This window comes from Garra rufa, chromosome 8 (genome assembly GCF_049309525.1).
Source record: "Garra rufa chromosome 8, GarRuf1.0, whole genome shotgun sequence".
Taxonomy (NCBI): domain Eukaryota; kingdom Metazoa; phylum Chordata; class Actinopteri; order Cypriniformes; family Cyprinidae; genus Garra; species Garra rufa.
Genome location: NC_133368.1, coordinates 26,000,879 through 26,018,309, shown reverse-complemented (window position 1 = coordinate 26,018,309; position 17,431 = coordinate 26,000,879). Strand labels below are relative to the sequence as shown.

At 36.3% G+C, this 17,431-nt stretch overlaps 1 protein-coding gene across 2 annotated transcripts in view; it reads left to right on the top strand.

Annotated features, from left to right (window-relative positions):
• acvr2aa (activin A receptor type 2Aa) overlaps window positions 1–17,431 on the top strand; it is a 73,762-nt gene that overhangs the window by 21,898 nt on the left and 34,433 nt on the right. For both annotated transcript variants that reach the window (XM_073845271.1, XM_073845270.1), the window contains exon 2: window positions 10,943–11,153. In XM_073845271.1, coding sequence (XP_073701372.1) covers window positions 10,943–11,153 — 211 coding nt within the window. The remainder of the gene's footprint in view (window positions 1–10,942; window positions 11,154–17,431) is intronic.

Here is a 17,431-nt window from a genome sequence, read left to right as displayed (position 1 = left end):
ATTGTCGACTATTTCTATTATCGATTTTTGTCGACCACGTCGACGAATCGTTGCAGCCCTATTAGTAATATGATTTTGATGTACATTTTCCATGTTAATTCAATGCCTGATTTTAAAATGGCATTCCAAAGGATGAATTTTGAAATTAAGTTTTCATATGATGTATCATTTCTTATTATTTCTAATGTTTAATAGGGAAAAAAGGCAACAAGAAAGTCTGTTTGTGAAAAAGGTCAGAACTCCTGTTATGAAGTAGATTTTTGAGGTGCACTCTTGTCATAATGTATGAAACCAGTGTTTCCCACAGGTTTGAAGGCAATGTGTGGTGGTCAGCCCGGGGGGGGGGGTCTATGAGGGGGTTAGATGTTTGTCCGTTGGGGGGGGGGGGGTTTGCAGATGAAAAGAACGATTGGTTTTTTAAAAAAAACTGTTAATAATTGGTTACACAGAACTTTATTACGTTAATTTAGCACCATATACGACAGCCTACTTGCTGCACAGTCTAAAACTTTTGTTAGGGCACCTTATTTTGCGGGGCTTCCTAACAAGGTTAATTTAGTTTTGCTTTTTTAAATTCGTTTTATTTTAAATAGAGATCACGATTTCCTAGCAATTCTAAACTAAGCAAAATAATGTGAGACAAAATATTAATTGCTTCAGTCTATTAAAAAGTGTTTAATTCATTTGAATGAATTATTAATAATTTAATACATAATATTTAAAAAAGAATATATTTAATACACCAACTTTTTATATTAAATTTATGAAAAAGTGGTTTGAATGAAAAAATGATTTGCTCACAAAAACATAACTGGATGAACCTGCGTTTTTGAATCAATCTCTAGTAGTCAATGACAAATACATTTTTTAACAGTTGTTTCCATCTAGTGGTGAAACAAAGCAATCGACACAAACATTACTTGAAGCGCCAATTACTTTCAAAAAATGACGTGCTCTGTTTTGATCTCTACCATAGACATCACATCAGTGTTTATATCCAGACTATGACCTTTAATCAGAATATTGCTGTGATAATATTAACGACTGGGTATTTGAGTTTGTGAAGCTGTTTTGCCAAAAAGCTGTTTTTTTTTTTTACATAAACATGATGACCGCTCTCTCTGTCAGCGGCAGTGCAAATATAGATTTGAATGTTCCGGTAAGACTTTTCAAAGGTTTAATAGACATGAGGAATCGTTGTCATTTACAAATGATCGCGTGGGTTTTTGAATCTCTATCATTTAACGATTAAGCAGCTCCAGTATATTGGTTTGATCGCTTGTGTTACATAAAATACATCAATAAAAACTGATGCAGTAGCCTAGATTTAATTCAGGTGCTGTTCATGTCGCAGTCTTTATTTTTCCGCCATGGGGTGAGAACATAATGATTATGAAAACGATTATTTATTTGATGATAATTATTTTATTTCAGTTAGTTTTTCAATAAAAGTTGTTAGTTTCGTTTCGTTCTAGTTTTTCATTTATTTTTGACATTTTTATTTTATTTCAGTTTACGAAAATGTTTTTTGATCAATAGTTTTCGTCTTAGTTTTAGTTTTCGTTTACGAAAATAACCTTGCTTCGTAAATAATGATTCTAAAGGCTACTAGGATCCAACTAGGCTAGCCTACATTTTACCGCAAATTTGCAACTAGTTAACTTTCTAAAGATGGCGCAATCGCGTTTGCTAAGGGTCGGGACTTACAGTAACATCAACACACTGAAACTATTGTATTCAGAATATAAAATATTTTAAGCACTTTTTAATTAAAAGTGTTCACGAGATACCAACCTTTCGCCAGCCGTCTTCTCTCCACAGATGATCCAGACAGATGTGGTGTGCAGTGCACGGAGGGGAGGGGCTGTGTGCGTGTGTGTGTGTGTGTGTGTGTGTGTGTGTGTGAGGGAGAGACGCTTTCGAGACGCGTGAGTGACAGAGAGATGAAGAGAGAGAAGGGAAAGGAAATGCAGTTTAACGAATTCGCTGCGTGTTTTAAATAGTGTACAAAAGAATAACGAAACGCAATATGTGACGGTCGGTATTGATTTTTTTTTTTTTTTTTGGTCGGTGTTGAATCTGTGGCGGTAGGAATTTAATCTGTGGCGCACCGCCACAGATTCGTCTATGTGTGGGAAACACTGGAAACTCTTGTCATAAATTATTTTCCTACATAATTTGTAACACAAAAAAATGTCAAATATCTATTTAGGAGCCTTAGACCTTTCCAACGATATATAGTTTGTCATGATTAGATTAGGATTTATTTGTAAAATGGTAAAGTAAACTTGGGCATCCCACAGAGTGCACGTTGACAGCCATAAAATGTTGATAGGCTAGTGTTTCTAGCTAAGAATCATTAAATCGCTTTACTCTGACATAATACCTTTGTATGTTTATTTTTTAATGTTTAATTTTTTTGTTTACATTATTTTTCATTACATTTCTTTAAATTTAAAGCAAAGTTTATTTTGTCTTATTTCACTGCTATTTTACTGCTGTTTGATAACCTAATGTTCAGGGGTAAATCTTTAAAATAAAAAAGTTCTCCAGAATCGTGATCTTTATTCTGAGCAAAAAAATTGTGATTCTCATTTTATTCAGAATCGTGCAGCTCTAATAGGAGCACAGCGTAAGATACTCAATTATGCAGTGAAAAGTTCTTTAAAAGACCCTTTGTTGTGCTTATTTGAGAGGGTTTAGAGCTGAGGTCCAGCATTTATATGCAGCACTGCATATTTATCGTTATTTTTTTTCCGTAATATTATGTTTAAAGTTTGGACTGGTGAAAACTGGCTTACAATGTGCAGTGGACACAGACTCGGATACTCTTGTTCCTAAATGCGTTTTTGAATATCTAAAGGATTATTTGAATGTGGTCAGAACAGCAAACATAAAATGTATGGAATCAGATTTCCAACTTCACATTATTAGATGATTGAAAAAGCCAGATTTCCAAAACATCCTATGATTTAGAAAATCTTCCATGTGTTTTTTTTTTATTTTTATTCTGAACATTCATATAGGAATTGAAGCATTGATGTTTACTTTATTGATGGAAGTTTTGAGAGTGGCCTGACACAGAGCCACATGAGGCAGCTCCTCATTCTGGGTCCTGTTTGCTCTTGCCTTGAAACTGCATCTTAAGTAATTGGATAGCTATCTGATTGCAATTCAATTGTCCCAGACCACATAAAAGCACTTGGGTGTGTTTACATAGACAATTTTATGTGTTTTAAACCAATAGAATAGCAATTGTTTAACTGTCTGTTTACTTAACACACTTTTTTAATGCCCTTTGGTGGCCGATGCACTATGTGAGTTCATCTAGTCACTTATACAGGTATAGTAGTTCAGCACTGACGTTTGCATCATTACTGAAACGACCCATGTAGGCATGACTGAAAATGAGCATCCATTCTGACCATATGCAAATGTGTGTACAGTCAGCCCTGTAGATCACAATAAAAAAAACTGATGATTTAAACCACACAGTTCATTTGTTGCGGTGAACTTTGAATAGTCTTTTAAAGGAGACCTATTATGCTTCTTTTTACAAGATGTAATATAAGTCTTAGATGTCCTTAGAATGTTTCTGTGAAGTTTCAGTTCAAAATACCCCACAGATGATTTATTACATCATTTTGAAAATGCCTATTGTGTTAGCAGAAGCAGAAACACACTGTTTTCGTGCATGTCCCTTTAAATGCAAATGAGCTGCTACACCCCGTCCCCCTTTGCAGAATAGAGCTGTGCCTTTACAGCTTTTATCTCAGATATTCTGCCAAAAAAACATGTGTTTGGTTTCGATTATCATGTTTATTGTGCTGAAATCATGCTTTAACCATATTTAAACTTCTTATATGCGGTTTTCTGAGCTCACACATTCAAAGCACATGCGCAGAAAGCATCTGTCACATGGCATGTGAGTACTAATCTAAGTTCTCTTTCATGTCTTATTCCACTTAAACTGTCAAATACACACATTTATGTTAAAAACACAAATGAGTTACAAAAACAGTCAGTTTTGTCAGTGAAGGAAAATAGCTGGGAAAGAAATCGCTGTTTATATTAGATCTGTGTGGCAGCAGCGTAATGTACAGTAAATAAATCAATAAATCCACAGCTCTCTTGTCTCATCTGAGACTGGGAATCTAAATAGTGTTTTGTGCTTGAATCTGCAGCCAATGACAGAACAGTTAACATGCTTTGCTCAAACTTTCGGCATGGCGTTAGAACTGGTACACCGTTTTCACTTTGCGAAAACACAATGGTGGTGCTGTGGATGGAAACGTGCAGATTAAGGGGTGGTAATATTATAATAAGGTCCCCTTCCTATGTTACTAGGAGAGCGAAATCTGAGCGGCTTGTTTAGATTTCATGATATGTCACCTTTAAAGCACAACATGCTCTTTGGATTATTCTAAAATCTGCAACGTTGATTGATATCATTAGCCTTTGGCTTGTTTGTGTTGTCAAACAGCTAATAATGTGTTTTAAACTACAGTTTTAAGGAAAAGAGACTTAAGAATGGTGTTGACTAATGATTTTGAACACGGTTTGTTTTTAAGCATATTGAAAACACAAGATAGACAAGTAAACAACAATTTTCACCACAGGGTGAAAACAGATACAAAATTGAACATGTTCACTGTTGGTGTCAGACATCCCTATTGCATATACATTACAAATGTACCTGAATCCAAATGTAAGTGAATGCATTTAGATGTGTAACCTATAATCTCTCTCTCTCTCTATCCATGCTAAGAGCTCAAATGTGTCAGAGATGGAAAATGCAGACTTGAGGAACTTCAAATATGCCATCAGCAGCCCACATCTGCTATTCAAAACCTTTCAAAAAACCTTTGTTTCTAATGTGCAGGCAGAGTGTTGGTCATCGAGTTTATTTTGTGTAGGAAACCACCATAAGTGATCCATTAACATCATAGCGTATGGTGTGTTCACTCACTGCGTTGGCTGTCATTCACGGGCCATGTTTTTAAGCTGCCTCTTCCACCAGCTCCATATATTTACTCTGTCGTTTTACCTCGTATAACCCTGCTGACTCAGAGGAGTCTGTGTATCCCAGCGTCTCATATTAAAAACCGAGAGCAGCTCAGCGGAGGGGCAAGAGCTGTTGTCAGGAAGAGCAGTCGTAGAATATGGGTCAAAGATTTATTGAGCCATCTCCTTGTTAGTGTAGAGGGCAGGTGAGTAATTCCCTTATGTTTGCCACGTGTAATTAGTTTTTAATTTATTCTAGATGTTTCCTAACAGATGCTGAAGGCATTGGTGCAATTTGGGGTGCTCCATTTGTTATTTAAAATGAGTAAATGTGATTCTTCCTCTGTTGATCGTTGATGTGCGTCTTGCGCTTCGCCGTTCGTCTCTACCTTGATGTGACAGTAATTCCAGCAGATTTCCTTCTAATCCCAATAACGGTGACTTGTGTCTCTGGAACAAATCCTGAGGATTTATCCCCACTAAAGGCCAATTAGCAAATTAATTCCCACCCAAATAATTTTCCTTCAGGATTTTGTTTTTGCAGTGATAAACAATAACAGTACCAATTTCTTCCAACAAATTATTGTTTCTTTTTATTAAAATGCTATTGAGTAAAACAAATCATGTTGCAGATACATTTGAAGTCAAAAGTTTACATACATCTCGCAAAATGTTAATTATTTTACCAAAATAAGAGGGGTCATACAAAATGCATGTTATTTTTTATTTAGTACTTTATTTAGTCATAGTTGTTTATGAATCCCTTGTTTGTCCCGAACAGTTAAACTACCCGCTGTTCTTCAGAAAAATCCTCCAGGCCCCACAAATTCTTTGGTTTTTCAGCATTTTTTGTGTATTTGAAACCTTTGAACAATTACTGTATAATTTTGAGATCCATCTTTTCACACTGAGGACAACAGGATAACTTATTTTATCTTCTGGGAAACATGTAAGTATCTTCTGTAGCTTCTGAAGGGCAATAGTAAATAATAAAAAAAGGTATTTAAGCAAAATAAGAAAAATGTACACCTGTTGAGTCTGTTCAAAAGTTTTCACCCCCTGGTTCTTAATGCATGTCCCCCCCCCCCCCCCCATCTGGAGCTTCAGTGAGTGTTTGAACCTTCTGTAAAAGTTGCATATGTGTCCCTCAGCTGTCCTCAGTGTGAAAAGATGGATCTCGAATTCATACATTGTCATATGCACAGCCTTTTAGTAAAGGCTGATTTACATTTTCACAGTAACAGTTCAGTAACATATCTCTGTGAATTGAACACATTAGTTCAACTTTAGCACTACTTTCAGCTGTAGTGATAGGAACACTACTTTTATTTATCCAAGCTTTTCCGGTGAAAGAAGTGAGTTTTCTGTGATTGTCCAGGATTCGGTTTAGTCTAATTCATGTAAAAGAAGCACACCATTAATTTTGCATGTATGTACATATTAGAGGTCGACCGATATTGGTTTTTACCGATACCGATAGCTAGGTTGGACCACACTGGCCGATACCGATTAATTAACCGATAGTTTTTGAAAATGGATACTGAACGGCAACTAAAATAGTGCTGTACTATTTAAAAAAAAAAATACTAAACCATACTTTGTAAATGAATAAAAATATTAATATTAATTATATATTGATCATTAAAGTTATTTCATAGTTCATTAATGTTAACAAAATAAACTTACAGTAATTGTGTAATATGTGTAAACAATATTACAGTAAATGTTGAAATTAACAGACTCTAACAAGGAACAACACTTCTATTCTACAGCTTTCATCAATCTTAGTTGATGTTACAAATGGGCTCATTGTAAAGTGGTGTGAATCTTTACATTTTAACAATATGTAAAATTGCAGGTTTTATGCCTTTTGTTTATATTTGGAATCTCTGTATGTCAGTAGGCCTACTGCCATCTTAAAATTAAGATTCAATTTAATTACGATTTTCAATATCAACTAAATATAACCATGCATCGCATTCTCAGTTTTCAATATTACTGCACATGGCTACATTTTCATTTACATTTTACATCAAATTGATTTTTCTATTAAGCAGGCTACTTTTTTAAACAATTACTTATTTAAAATGTGTTCTTTTTTTCTTTATCATTTGATTATTGCTGATGAGATCGTAGACAGTAGCTGCTTTAACAGGCTGCATTAAAACGAATGCACAGATCTATTTCGATATATCAAATGTTTTGTCCTGCTCTGAAAACATAACTGACTGTGTGTACTGTACATCAGTTTCGTATAAAAGTATTCGAAAATGCAAGTGCATTCCGCAATCGATCTTTTTAGGACGAACAAACCCAAAGCACAAGTGAAAGTCTGTCAGTGCGCGAGTTTTGTGCATCTAATAGTAGCCTACATTACAAACGGCAGAAATGAAGGCAAATGTAAAGTAAAAAACTGCGGTTGAAAGTTCACACTGTCAAACAATGCACATGTAGCTCACAGTGCAAATCCTGTGCAATGAAGCCTGCCGCGTCTCTAGCGCGCACACGTGCCATATGCGGGAAAAACACAGGCTCATTGAAGAGAGGATTGCGATGCATCGGAGAATCCTTTTTTTTTTTACCCACCCACCCTTAATGAAACCGGACAAAAGTGCAGCGCTGCGTTGCGCGGATAACTTGCAGGTATCAAACACACACAGGACATGTTGTGTAGTTAAAGCAGAAATCTAAAACAGTTTATTTAATCACCAAACGGGCAAATGTTTACTTCAAGAATGATAAAAAAGCGGCAAAGGTTAAATTAAAGAACAGATCGAACGGAAAGAGAAAGTGCGATCTATATCGTTAATTGCAGCCATTTCAGCAACAATTTCTTTTCTGTTTTACATTTATGTTTAAATATTATTTGTTTTGGTTCAGTTTAATATGTAAATTACAAGTTTGTGTAATTTGTAAATGTCATAAAGGACGTGGTATGAATTGGACGGCAATACACCGGGAGAATTGGAGAGGGTCAGACACCAATTTTTGACCACTTCGTATGTTTTTATTTGTGGAAAATCCCTTCTTAAACGAATTTCGTTTTGTATAATTTTTATCTTAATTTTTAATAGATATTTTTGTTGATCAGTTAATAAAATAAAATAAGAACAGGAAAATGGCATTGTAAAATAAAGTGCGTAACTACCATGCTTCCGCTGCCTGACGAAAAGGCTAAAACATAAATTATAGCTCTATATGAAGCATACAGACATTATTAGAGCTACAGAAATAAAAAATTATTTTGCTTAAATGCACAATACTGAATCTTCCAGCCCAGGGTCAAGTCTTTATGAACATTAACAATGATTTGGGACAGATCTGTAATGTAAAACTATGGCGTGCTGTGACTCGGCAGGATTCTGTCGGCTGAATGAACACAGTTTGCTTTCTCATGTCAGGTCTTTAAATCTGCAACTTTGCTGGCTAAGAATATCACCAGCTGGATATAAATCAATACAAATATATGGTAACAATCCTGACATTAAACATTGGTCTGGGGCTTAACCTCTCATACTCTATGACAGCGGAGTGGAGCGGAGCTGCAGCCGCTTCAGCAAAGAACGCAACCCGGAAAAACTATCGGCAAGGATTTTTGCCGATAACCGATAGGTCGGCCAATCAACTATCGGTGCCGATTAATCGGCAAAACCGATACATCGGTCGACCTCTAGTACATATATACACTACCATTGTCACGTCTCTTCAGAAATCATTATAATATGCTGATTCTGTGCTCAAGAAACAAGTATTAGCAATGTTGAAAACAGTTGTGCTGCCTAATATTTTTGTGAAATATCAGAGTCACATCAAATTATTCTTACATAAAGTATTTATTTATCACTATTTATTTGAGATTAAAACCTTTTGTAACATTATAAATGTGTTGTTTACTGTAGTGTTGGGCGATATGCTAAATTTTCCTATCGTCCTATCGTCAGCCTGTGAGATCGCCGATACACGATACTATCGTGCTAATTTATTTAATAATATGTAAATGTGTTAATATGTAATAAAGTCCTTATTCGTTTTGTAAGGGTAGTGCATGTGACTTGTGACACAGTTGTGCGTGTACAGAGCGCTGACGGTAGTTCTGTCGGAGAGGTTAAAGTTTACTTTCGGTTTCATTCTCTGCGAGATCTTCAGTGAGTGGTAAATGTGCGTGCTTGAATGTAAATGAATGTATCTTTCTTTACCCGGCATATTGCGATAATGCTACCGCTGTATGTCTGATCTTTGTCATCAGTTCATGTTGTAGTTCAGTTCATATAGATTGTGGAGAAACGGTGCCCGTGTAATTCACGTGCGTATGTTTAGCGCCATTTTATCGCATCGTAATTCTAGTTAACGCATACAGATGTTACTGAGGTGAATGTTTATGTTTACTATATACAGACAGATTCTGATATATCGTATTTATTTCAGCCTAAACCACATTTTACTACCTCTGTTATCCTAATGACTGTCTACACTTAATCTATGTACACTGTATGATGAATAAATCTCTTACCCATTTTCACTGCACACATCTACGGCGCTATCTACTCTATGCTTGTGTTTATACAGCGGCAAGTTTCTGAAGCATCCTAGAACCGACTCTCCGCGCTGCATCGCTAAAGTTAGGTGACTTTTTGACGGATAATGATAATAATCGCCTTATTATTGTCAAAGGCATCAGCAACAGGCGATATCTCTGACTATCATCGATACACGATACTATCGTCTATCGGCACAACCCTAGTTTACTGTCACTTTTTGATCAATTTAATGCGTCCTCACTGAATTAAAATGTTTATTTCTTTCAAAAAGTAAAACTTTACCTCAAGCTTTTTAACAATTAGTGTGTGCTATTTTATGTAGTATTCAGTTTGTTTATTTCACTGTGCCACTTTTAAATGGCGATGCTGGAAACACTGGTTTGTGCTATGCACACATGTATACATGCATGCATTTTGTTAATGATCCATTCCTGCGTTGTCATTGTAAAACACTGACGTGCAATGAAATTTTTGGACTGACAATGCCCTATATGTGGTCGTGGAATTCACATACTTAATTGTTTTTCTTGAAAGAGATGGTTTAAGTATTTTTAGACCATACTAAAGTGCTGTAATTGCTTTATTGCAGTGTACGCACATTGTTTTCAGTTCCATTCAACTGTACCCAGTGTGGTGCCGCCACTAAACCTGTGCAACCAGTCCTCAAATACTTGGCCTAAAGCATAAACTGTTCCTTGTGCTGCAATATATGCACATCAGCTCAAGCGTTGTAAAATGTGTGGATCACCAAGGTTCCCATAGATGCAAAATTGCCCGCAAACTTTTGTTACGCTCCGTCAAAATGTTTTTGAGCGCAAGAATGCATCTTTTGTAAACGTCCAGACAGAGACTTAGTCTGCTCAACCTGCACAAGATCAGCAAGTGAAAAATCTGATTACACTATTTCTACTCTAAGATTTTTTTGTCTTGTCTCTTAAGTTATGACACGGTGTGTGTTTTGAATAAATTCACAGCACTCATCACATCACTTCAGTGCCATATTCAAACACGATCTGAGTTGTGGTTGTTTCAGGAAGAAGTTGGGAAACCGCTCTCTACCACATCCTGTTTTAGAGCAGCCCTTCTGTGTTAATCATCCTCACTACTTTACGTTTGTTGTTTTGGTTAACCACAACACTTGTTAGTGTTTTTCTTTCTCTTTTTCTTTTTTTAGACATATGGTTGCCTGTGTTTTAGTTGTTTGGGTCATGTTATACCACTTTTATAAATATCTTATCATCTTTGATTGATATTCAGCTGCCAGTCTGTGAATGATATGGTTTGTGTTTTATACTCTGGGTTGAGTGTAAAGTCTTCTGAGTGATCATTCAAGCAGGTCTCCGCTCTCACGGCAGGCAGTCCGTGTCTTAACCGGCCTCCCCTGTGGTTTTCTTTTCCAGGTGCCATTCTCGGCCGATCAGAGACACAAGAGTGTGTGTTCTACAACTACAACCCCAGCTTGGAGAACCGAGGAAATCGCAGTGGTATTGAGTCTTGCGTGGGAGACAAGGACAAGAGGCTTCATTGCTTTGCAACTTGGCGAAATGTGTCAGGATCGGTTGAAATAGTAAAGCAAGGCTGCTGGCTTGATGATGTCAACTGCTATGACAGGTAATCTCTAGTGGTTATATTAGGGCTGGGCGATATGGCTGAAAACTATATCACGATATCAGTGTTTCATATCGGTCGATATCGATAATTATTGATATTTTTATGACCCATTTAAAATAAGGACCAGGAGAAAAATATATTACACTCAAGCATTTTTATTTAAAACTTAACCTGCCTCTGATCATAATCCCCTCAGTTATTAAGACAGAAATGTCAACAACCATGGAAAACTCAAATAATTAAAATGTAAACATAAGTCTAAAGTCACAATATACACTTAATTATCTCTTAATCCTCAATTCAAACCCCATTCATTGTCGATAAAGTGAAGGTTTAGTAATGTGTGGCCCAGAAGTACGGCTTGACCACAGGTCAGAGGTTGTTGCAAAGTACTTGGCTGATAATATTTATTTCTTCACAGATTGCTGGTTGCCAGTAGCCAACATTACTTCTTTCCCGGTACTTTAGCCTATACTTTGTGTAATAACAAAAATATTTATTTAAGTGAAAAAATAAGTCCAAAACTTTCAACATTTTGAACAATAGGGCCTTACAATCTTTTTTTTTTTTTTTTTTCAGAAATTCTTGTTTTAATTTTTCTGGTAATCAAATGAAAGCAAAATCACAGATTTATTTTTAAAAATAAAAATAAACAGAGATTTACTGTTAAAATTAATACATAGAAGAAAAATTATATTCAATTAAAAAAAGGTTTAATAATAATAGTATTTTTTCAACAATTAAGTGGTGACTCTTTATTTTATTTTTTATCATATATATTGTTTTATGTAAATTATTTAAATGTGAACATATAAACACCTACATTATACTGTACAAAGTAATACAAGACTAATATGGTTCTGTCACATTTTAAACCGTACTTTTATTTTGACAGGTTGCCTTGAAGTTTCAGTGTGTAATACAGTATGAATGATGCTAGTTTCACTAATGAAACGGTAAAATTGATAAAAAGTGACACTCACAGCAGCTTTGGAGATTTTTGTCTGTTCATGTGAGATGCAAAGGCCAAAAATTAGCGGGAGCGTCACGTGTGCAGTATGCGTGTAGTGAAAATAAAACGCGTCTCCTCCATTCATATAGAGGCAAACGGAACATGCAGGATTCATATTGAAACGGTCTTTTTGCATTTCAGTTTTCACAGACACTAGTCCATATCGCGATCTGAATTAATTAACAGACCAACTTTTGATTTATTGGTCCAAAACGACGAATTCCGCGGCATTCCGCCCTATAGTAAAGTCCGTTTTTATGAATGGAGTCCGCGATCCAGTCTGCGAGGAGACATTGTAAACGCGCGATCATGTAGAGACAGAAATCAAATGCCGTCGTGTAAATAAGAAAAAGTAACATAAGGCTATTTAGTTAGTTTAATACAACAACATGGACCCGTTCTGTAGGAAAGATAACCTTAACTTCTATTGTGATCTGGCGCTATGAACTGAACGTTAAAGGGGGGCTGGGCGGGCCGACGAAGAATACAAAATATCGAAAGTTTTATCGAACACATTTTATATTGATATCGATCTCTTGTCTATCGCGATATATATCGTTATCGTTTTATCGCCCAGCCCTAGGTTATATGCCTGTTGACATTACCAAGGAACCAAGATGGACAGTGAATCATGTTTATTCAGTGCTCGCTCTGACAAATTGAGTGAATGATTTATTGAAATGATTCAAACTGATAAACCAGCAGTTTATGAGGCTGTTTGACTGATAGCCTCTGTCACTATTAATCAGCATCATTAGCCGCTTTTCCACTGTCGGGCCAGTGCGAGCCAGTGCTAAGAGCGTGCCGGGCGGGGCCAATGGCCTCGAGTCGCAAGCACTAAGGCCAAAAGTATGCTGCGTTTCCACTATAGGGCCAGTAGCCTCGCTGTGCAAACCTAAAGCCCGCCCTTTACACACCTCATTGGATCAAACGTCACGAAACCCCTCCCCTTTCAGCGCGGAGATTGAAAGTAAGTCAGGTAGGCCACCATAGTGTGATTATCGAACGAACAAAATGGAGAGAGCCGAAGCGGCTGTTTGTTTGCTCCTTTCGGTGGAAGTATACTGTGGAAGATGAGGCTGCGAAACCCAGTTGCGAAGATGGAAGCTTGTGTTAGCTGCAAGGCGAAAAAAAGAGTAATACAGAGACGTGGAAACCTGATACAGCGAATGCAGAAACGCCTTGTAATGTTGGCGATGTCTGTTCTGATGCAAGAAATGCTCTGCAACAGTTAATCCAGCAGCAATATTTGTAATATATTACATTAATAAATCACGTGAAAAGAAGCTTTGTTTTTATGACCTACACACAAATCTTTCTTCTAACTTTGTATCACATAAAACAAAATGCTGCATACTATCTACACACTACTGCAAAAAATAACGACACCTTTGTACTTCAGTATAATCTTTTATGCCTTTATTTAGGTACAGATACAGTGTATGTTAATATGTTAATAATGAGTTTTTTGGGGGTTTCTTTGGACGATCTAAATCAACTTATACATCAGATCTCATTTTTATAGGATCTTACTTGCATTTGTTCAGATTTAAATAGGAGTACTCATCAGACATGCGTTTAAATAATGTTTTCATCACATAGTTGTCTGTAACTACAGTTAATGGTGCAACTATTAATACAGGACCTGATTTACACATGACAAAAAAGGTGCTCCATGAGATAACCATAATGTGCCCATCAAAACGGCATAGATTTCCATATCAATATCTGCCTAATGTGTCTTTTCTGCATGGGCACCGCTTTGTCCATTGTGCGTTTTTACGGCTTTGTACTGCGCCCGCAATTTCTTCAACTTGTCTCGAACTTAACTGGATATTTAGCTTTGCGAGTTCAGCAACGATGTATTTTACCACGTCTTCGTTTCTGCAGACGCCGTCAAACTGGCGTTGTACATTGTCACAGTACTGACGATTCTCCATTTAAAGTTTTTGAGTTCTTTACACGACATAATACAGCGAAATGCTCATCTTACCGCGGACACACTTTTACCTGACTGCACGCTTATCGAACCTTTGCATGAACTCCGCCTTTCACTTTGACCACGCCTCAAGCCCCAGCTGGCCCGCTTTGGCCCAAGGTATTCGTCGGGCCAAAAAACCCGGGCCATTGGCCCCGAGGAAGCACCGACGAGGCACGATCAGGCCCCGAAAGTGACAGTGGAAACGCGACTGGCCGTGGCACACACTAGCACGCCCGCTTTTGGCCCGACAGTGGAAACGCGCCTATTTTAAGTGTCAGGTTCAGTGCTAACTGCAGTCACATGTGAGTTTTCCCTCCAAATAATAATTGTTTTGATTTCACTTAAGCTGTGGTTGAACCTTTCAGCAAAGCCCATATGATCAGCATTTATGCTTGACTATAACTTTGTTTCTTAAGCTGTAACTGTAGTAAAGGTTTTTAAATTAGAATAATGAATTAATGTAAAAAAGGCCTTAAGATGTTGCAGCATGAGGTACTCTACCATTTAAAGTTTGGACTCAATAAGATTTTAAACAATACATTTATTCATTACACAAAACGTGCATTTCAATGATCAAAAGTGTTAGTAAAGACATTTATAATTTACAAATATTTTTTGTTTCAAAAATGTTGTTCTTTTAAACTTTCTGTTCTGTTTTTACTGTATTTGTGATCAAATAAATTCAGCCTTGGTAAGCATAAGACTCTCAAGCTCTCAAAAATAAAGAAAAATGTTTTAAAAATTGTACCAACTCAAAACTATTCAGTGGTAGTGTATATATACACTTCTGTTCAAAAGTTTAGGATTATTACGTTTTTTAAATGATTTTTTATTTAAGTTTCTCATGCTCATCAGTTCATTTATTTGATCAAAATACAGAAAAAAGTAATATTATGAAATGTTATTGCAATTTAAAAAAATAACTTTTTTAATATACTTTTTTTTTAATATACCTTAAATTATTATTTATTACTTCAGTCTTCACACAATCTGTGGCACAATCCTTCAGAAATCATTCTAATATGCTAATTTATTATCAATTTTGGAAATGGTTGTACTGCTTAATATTTCTTTGGACTCTGTGATACTTTTTTTTAGGATTTTTTGATGTATAAAAAGTAGGGGTGGTCATAGATTAATTTTTTTAATCTAGATTAATCTAGATTAAATCTTGGAATTAATCTAGATTAATCTAGATTAAAATGGCTAATTTGAATTTTGCTGAAGGCATTCAGAATATGCGTGCTACCCAAATAATGACTAAAAGTAAGTCTTAGAGAACGGGCCAGGTGGCGCATTAGATCAGGCGCTCATCTCCTGTTTCCAAAATGCATCACAAACTGCTTGACAATTGCATTTACAACATAAGTACCTATACAAACTTGTGTAACCAAGTACTTCTGCGCAAAAGGCTGCACGACGTGCGCGTTGCCGTTACATACACAGACGCGCACGGGAAAGAATAGCCTATCTGCGTGAATAGTCTTCGATTAAACTGCGTTGCTTTTAGAAGCGTCAATTCAGTTGTTGCATATAGTTTAATGTCTTTATTTCGGGATTATCAAAGTAAATTATAACTCAAACTTGAGATTTTACTGGGGCACAGCAGATTTTCACTGGGGCGCGTGCCCCAGTAAAAAGGGTCTAGCAACGCACGCACCTGCCCTGAAGCGGCTTCATAACTGCATCCATGTTTGCAGACTTTGCACGTCTCATTTGATGTGGTAATTTCACAGAAGTTGAAGACTCGTTCTCGCCTCCTACAGTGCAATTCGACTAGGTATACGTCATCCGCGCTAAAATATCAAGGTGAAAGTCATCATATCTTGCGTAGTTTAGACCCAGCTCCCAACCCAACTTTGAGAATAGATTAACGGCGATATTTTTTTTTAACGCCCGACAAGAGTCTCACGTTAACGCAGCACGTTAACGCCGATAACGGCCCACCACTAATAAAAAGTGTTTATTCAAAATAGCATTTATTTAAAATAAAAAGTGATAGTAAAGTCTAATATTGCTAGAAAAGATTTCTATCAATTTACCACAACCTTGCTGAAAAAAAGTATTAATTTCTTTCAAAGAAAGAAAGAAAACATTTACAGACCCCAAACTTTGAACGGTAGTGTATATTGTTGCAAAAGATTTTCCAAAATTCCAAACAAATATTAAGACACAACTGTTTCCATCACTTATAATAAATCAGCATCTTGAAATTATTTTTGAAGGATCATTTGACACTGAAGACTGGAGTAATAATGCTCAATATATTTAGCTTTGCATCACAGGAATACATTATATTTTAAAGTATATTAAAATACAAAAAAACACTATTTTAAATTTCAATAATATTTCACAATATAAATTTTTTTTTCTGTATTTTTAATCAAATAAATGTAGCCTTGATGAGCAAAAAAGACTTCTTTAAAAAAAGATGTGACTGATCCCAAACCTTTGAACGGCAGTAAATATACATGCTATATATTTTTTTGCCGTTTACAATCTAAATTGTCTAAATTGCCCATGGTCAGTGCTATGTACATCACAGAGAGAATACTCACATTCATTTAACTGAATACTTCCTTCTCAAGATTTCACAGTATTTCAGATAAAGTCTTGTGTAAACATGTTTCCATGTTAAGGTTTGCTTGTGAACCTTGTAACCTCCATCTATAATAGGGGAGATATTAAAAACAGTCTTATCAGTGCATCTGCCCCTATGCAACAGGTAGCACTGCTGGCAGATCAGGAAGTGTTTCTCTTGAACGGAGGTGTTTTGATAGCGTGCAAAGCCAGCAGCACTTCTCCTGTCCTAACATGCTGCTGAACCCGTTTACCTCATTCGTTGGAAGGGCTTTTTTGCTTTTTTTTTTTGCATACGCATTGCACTGCCTTGTCAAGTCCTTAGGTAGCAAAGCAAGTATTGCAAACGCTTAATGGCGCGTGTGCGTTGCAAGCAGAAAGGACTTACTTTTCTGACTAAATGCCTCTGGAATGCCATCCATTCCCCTCTTATTTGTTCATTTGCACCTGTGTGTGTGTATCTTAAGGATTATTGGTGTGCTGCTAAGCTTTGTTTATCTTCTTTAAGCCAACCTGAGAGCTCTGCTTTGATGTGGGCTGCCAGATTTTTAAAAGTATCTCTTTGGCACAGGCATTTTCCGCCCATGTGTATTTATCCGTTTGTTTGCTCTCTAACCCGAGCAAAATCCAAATAAACCTTGTAGCATGCATGTCTTAATTATCTCCAAATGCGACACCATCTTTGTTTTATTGACTGTTTTTTAT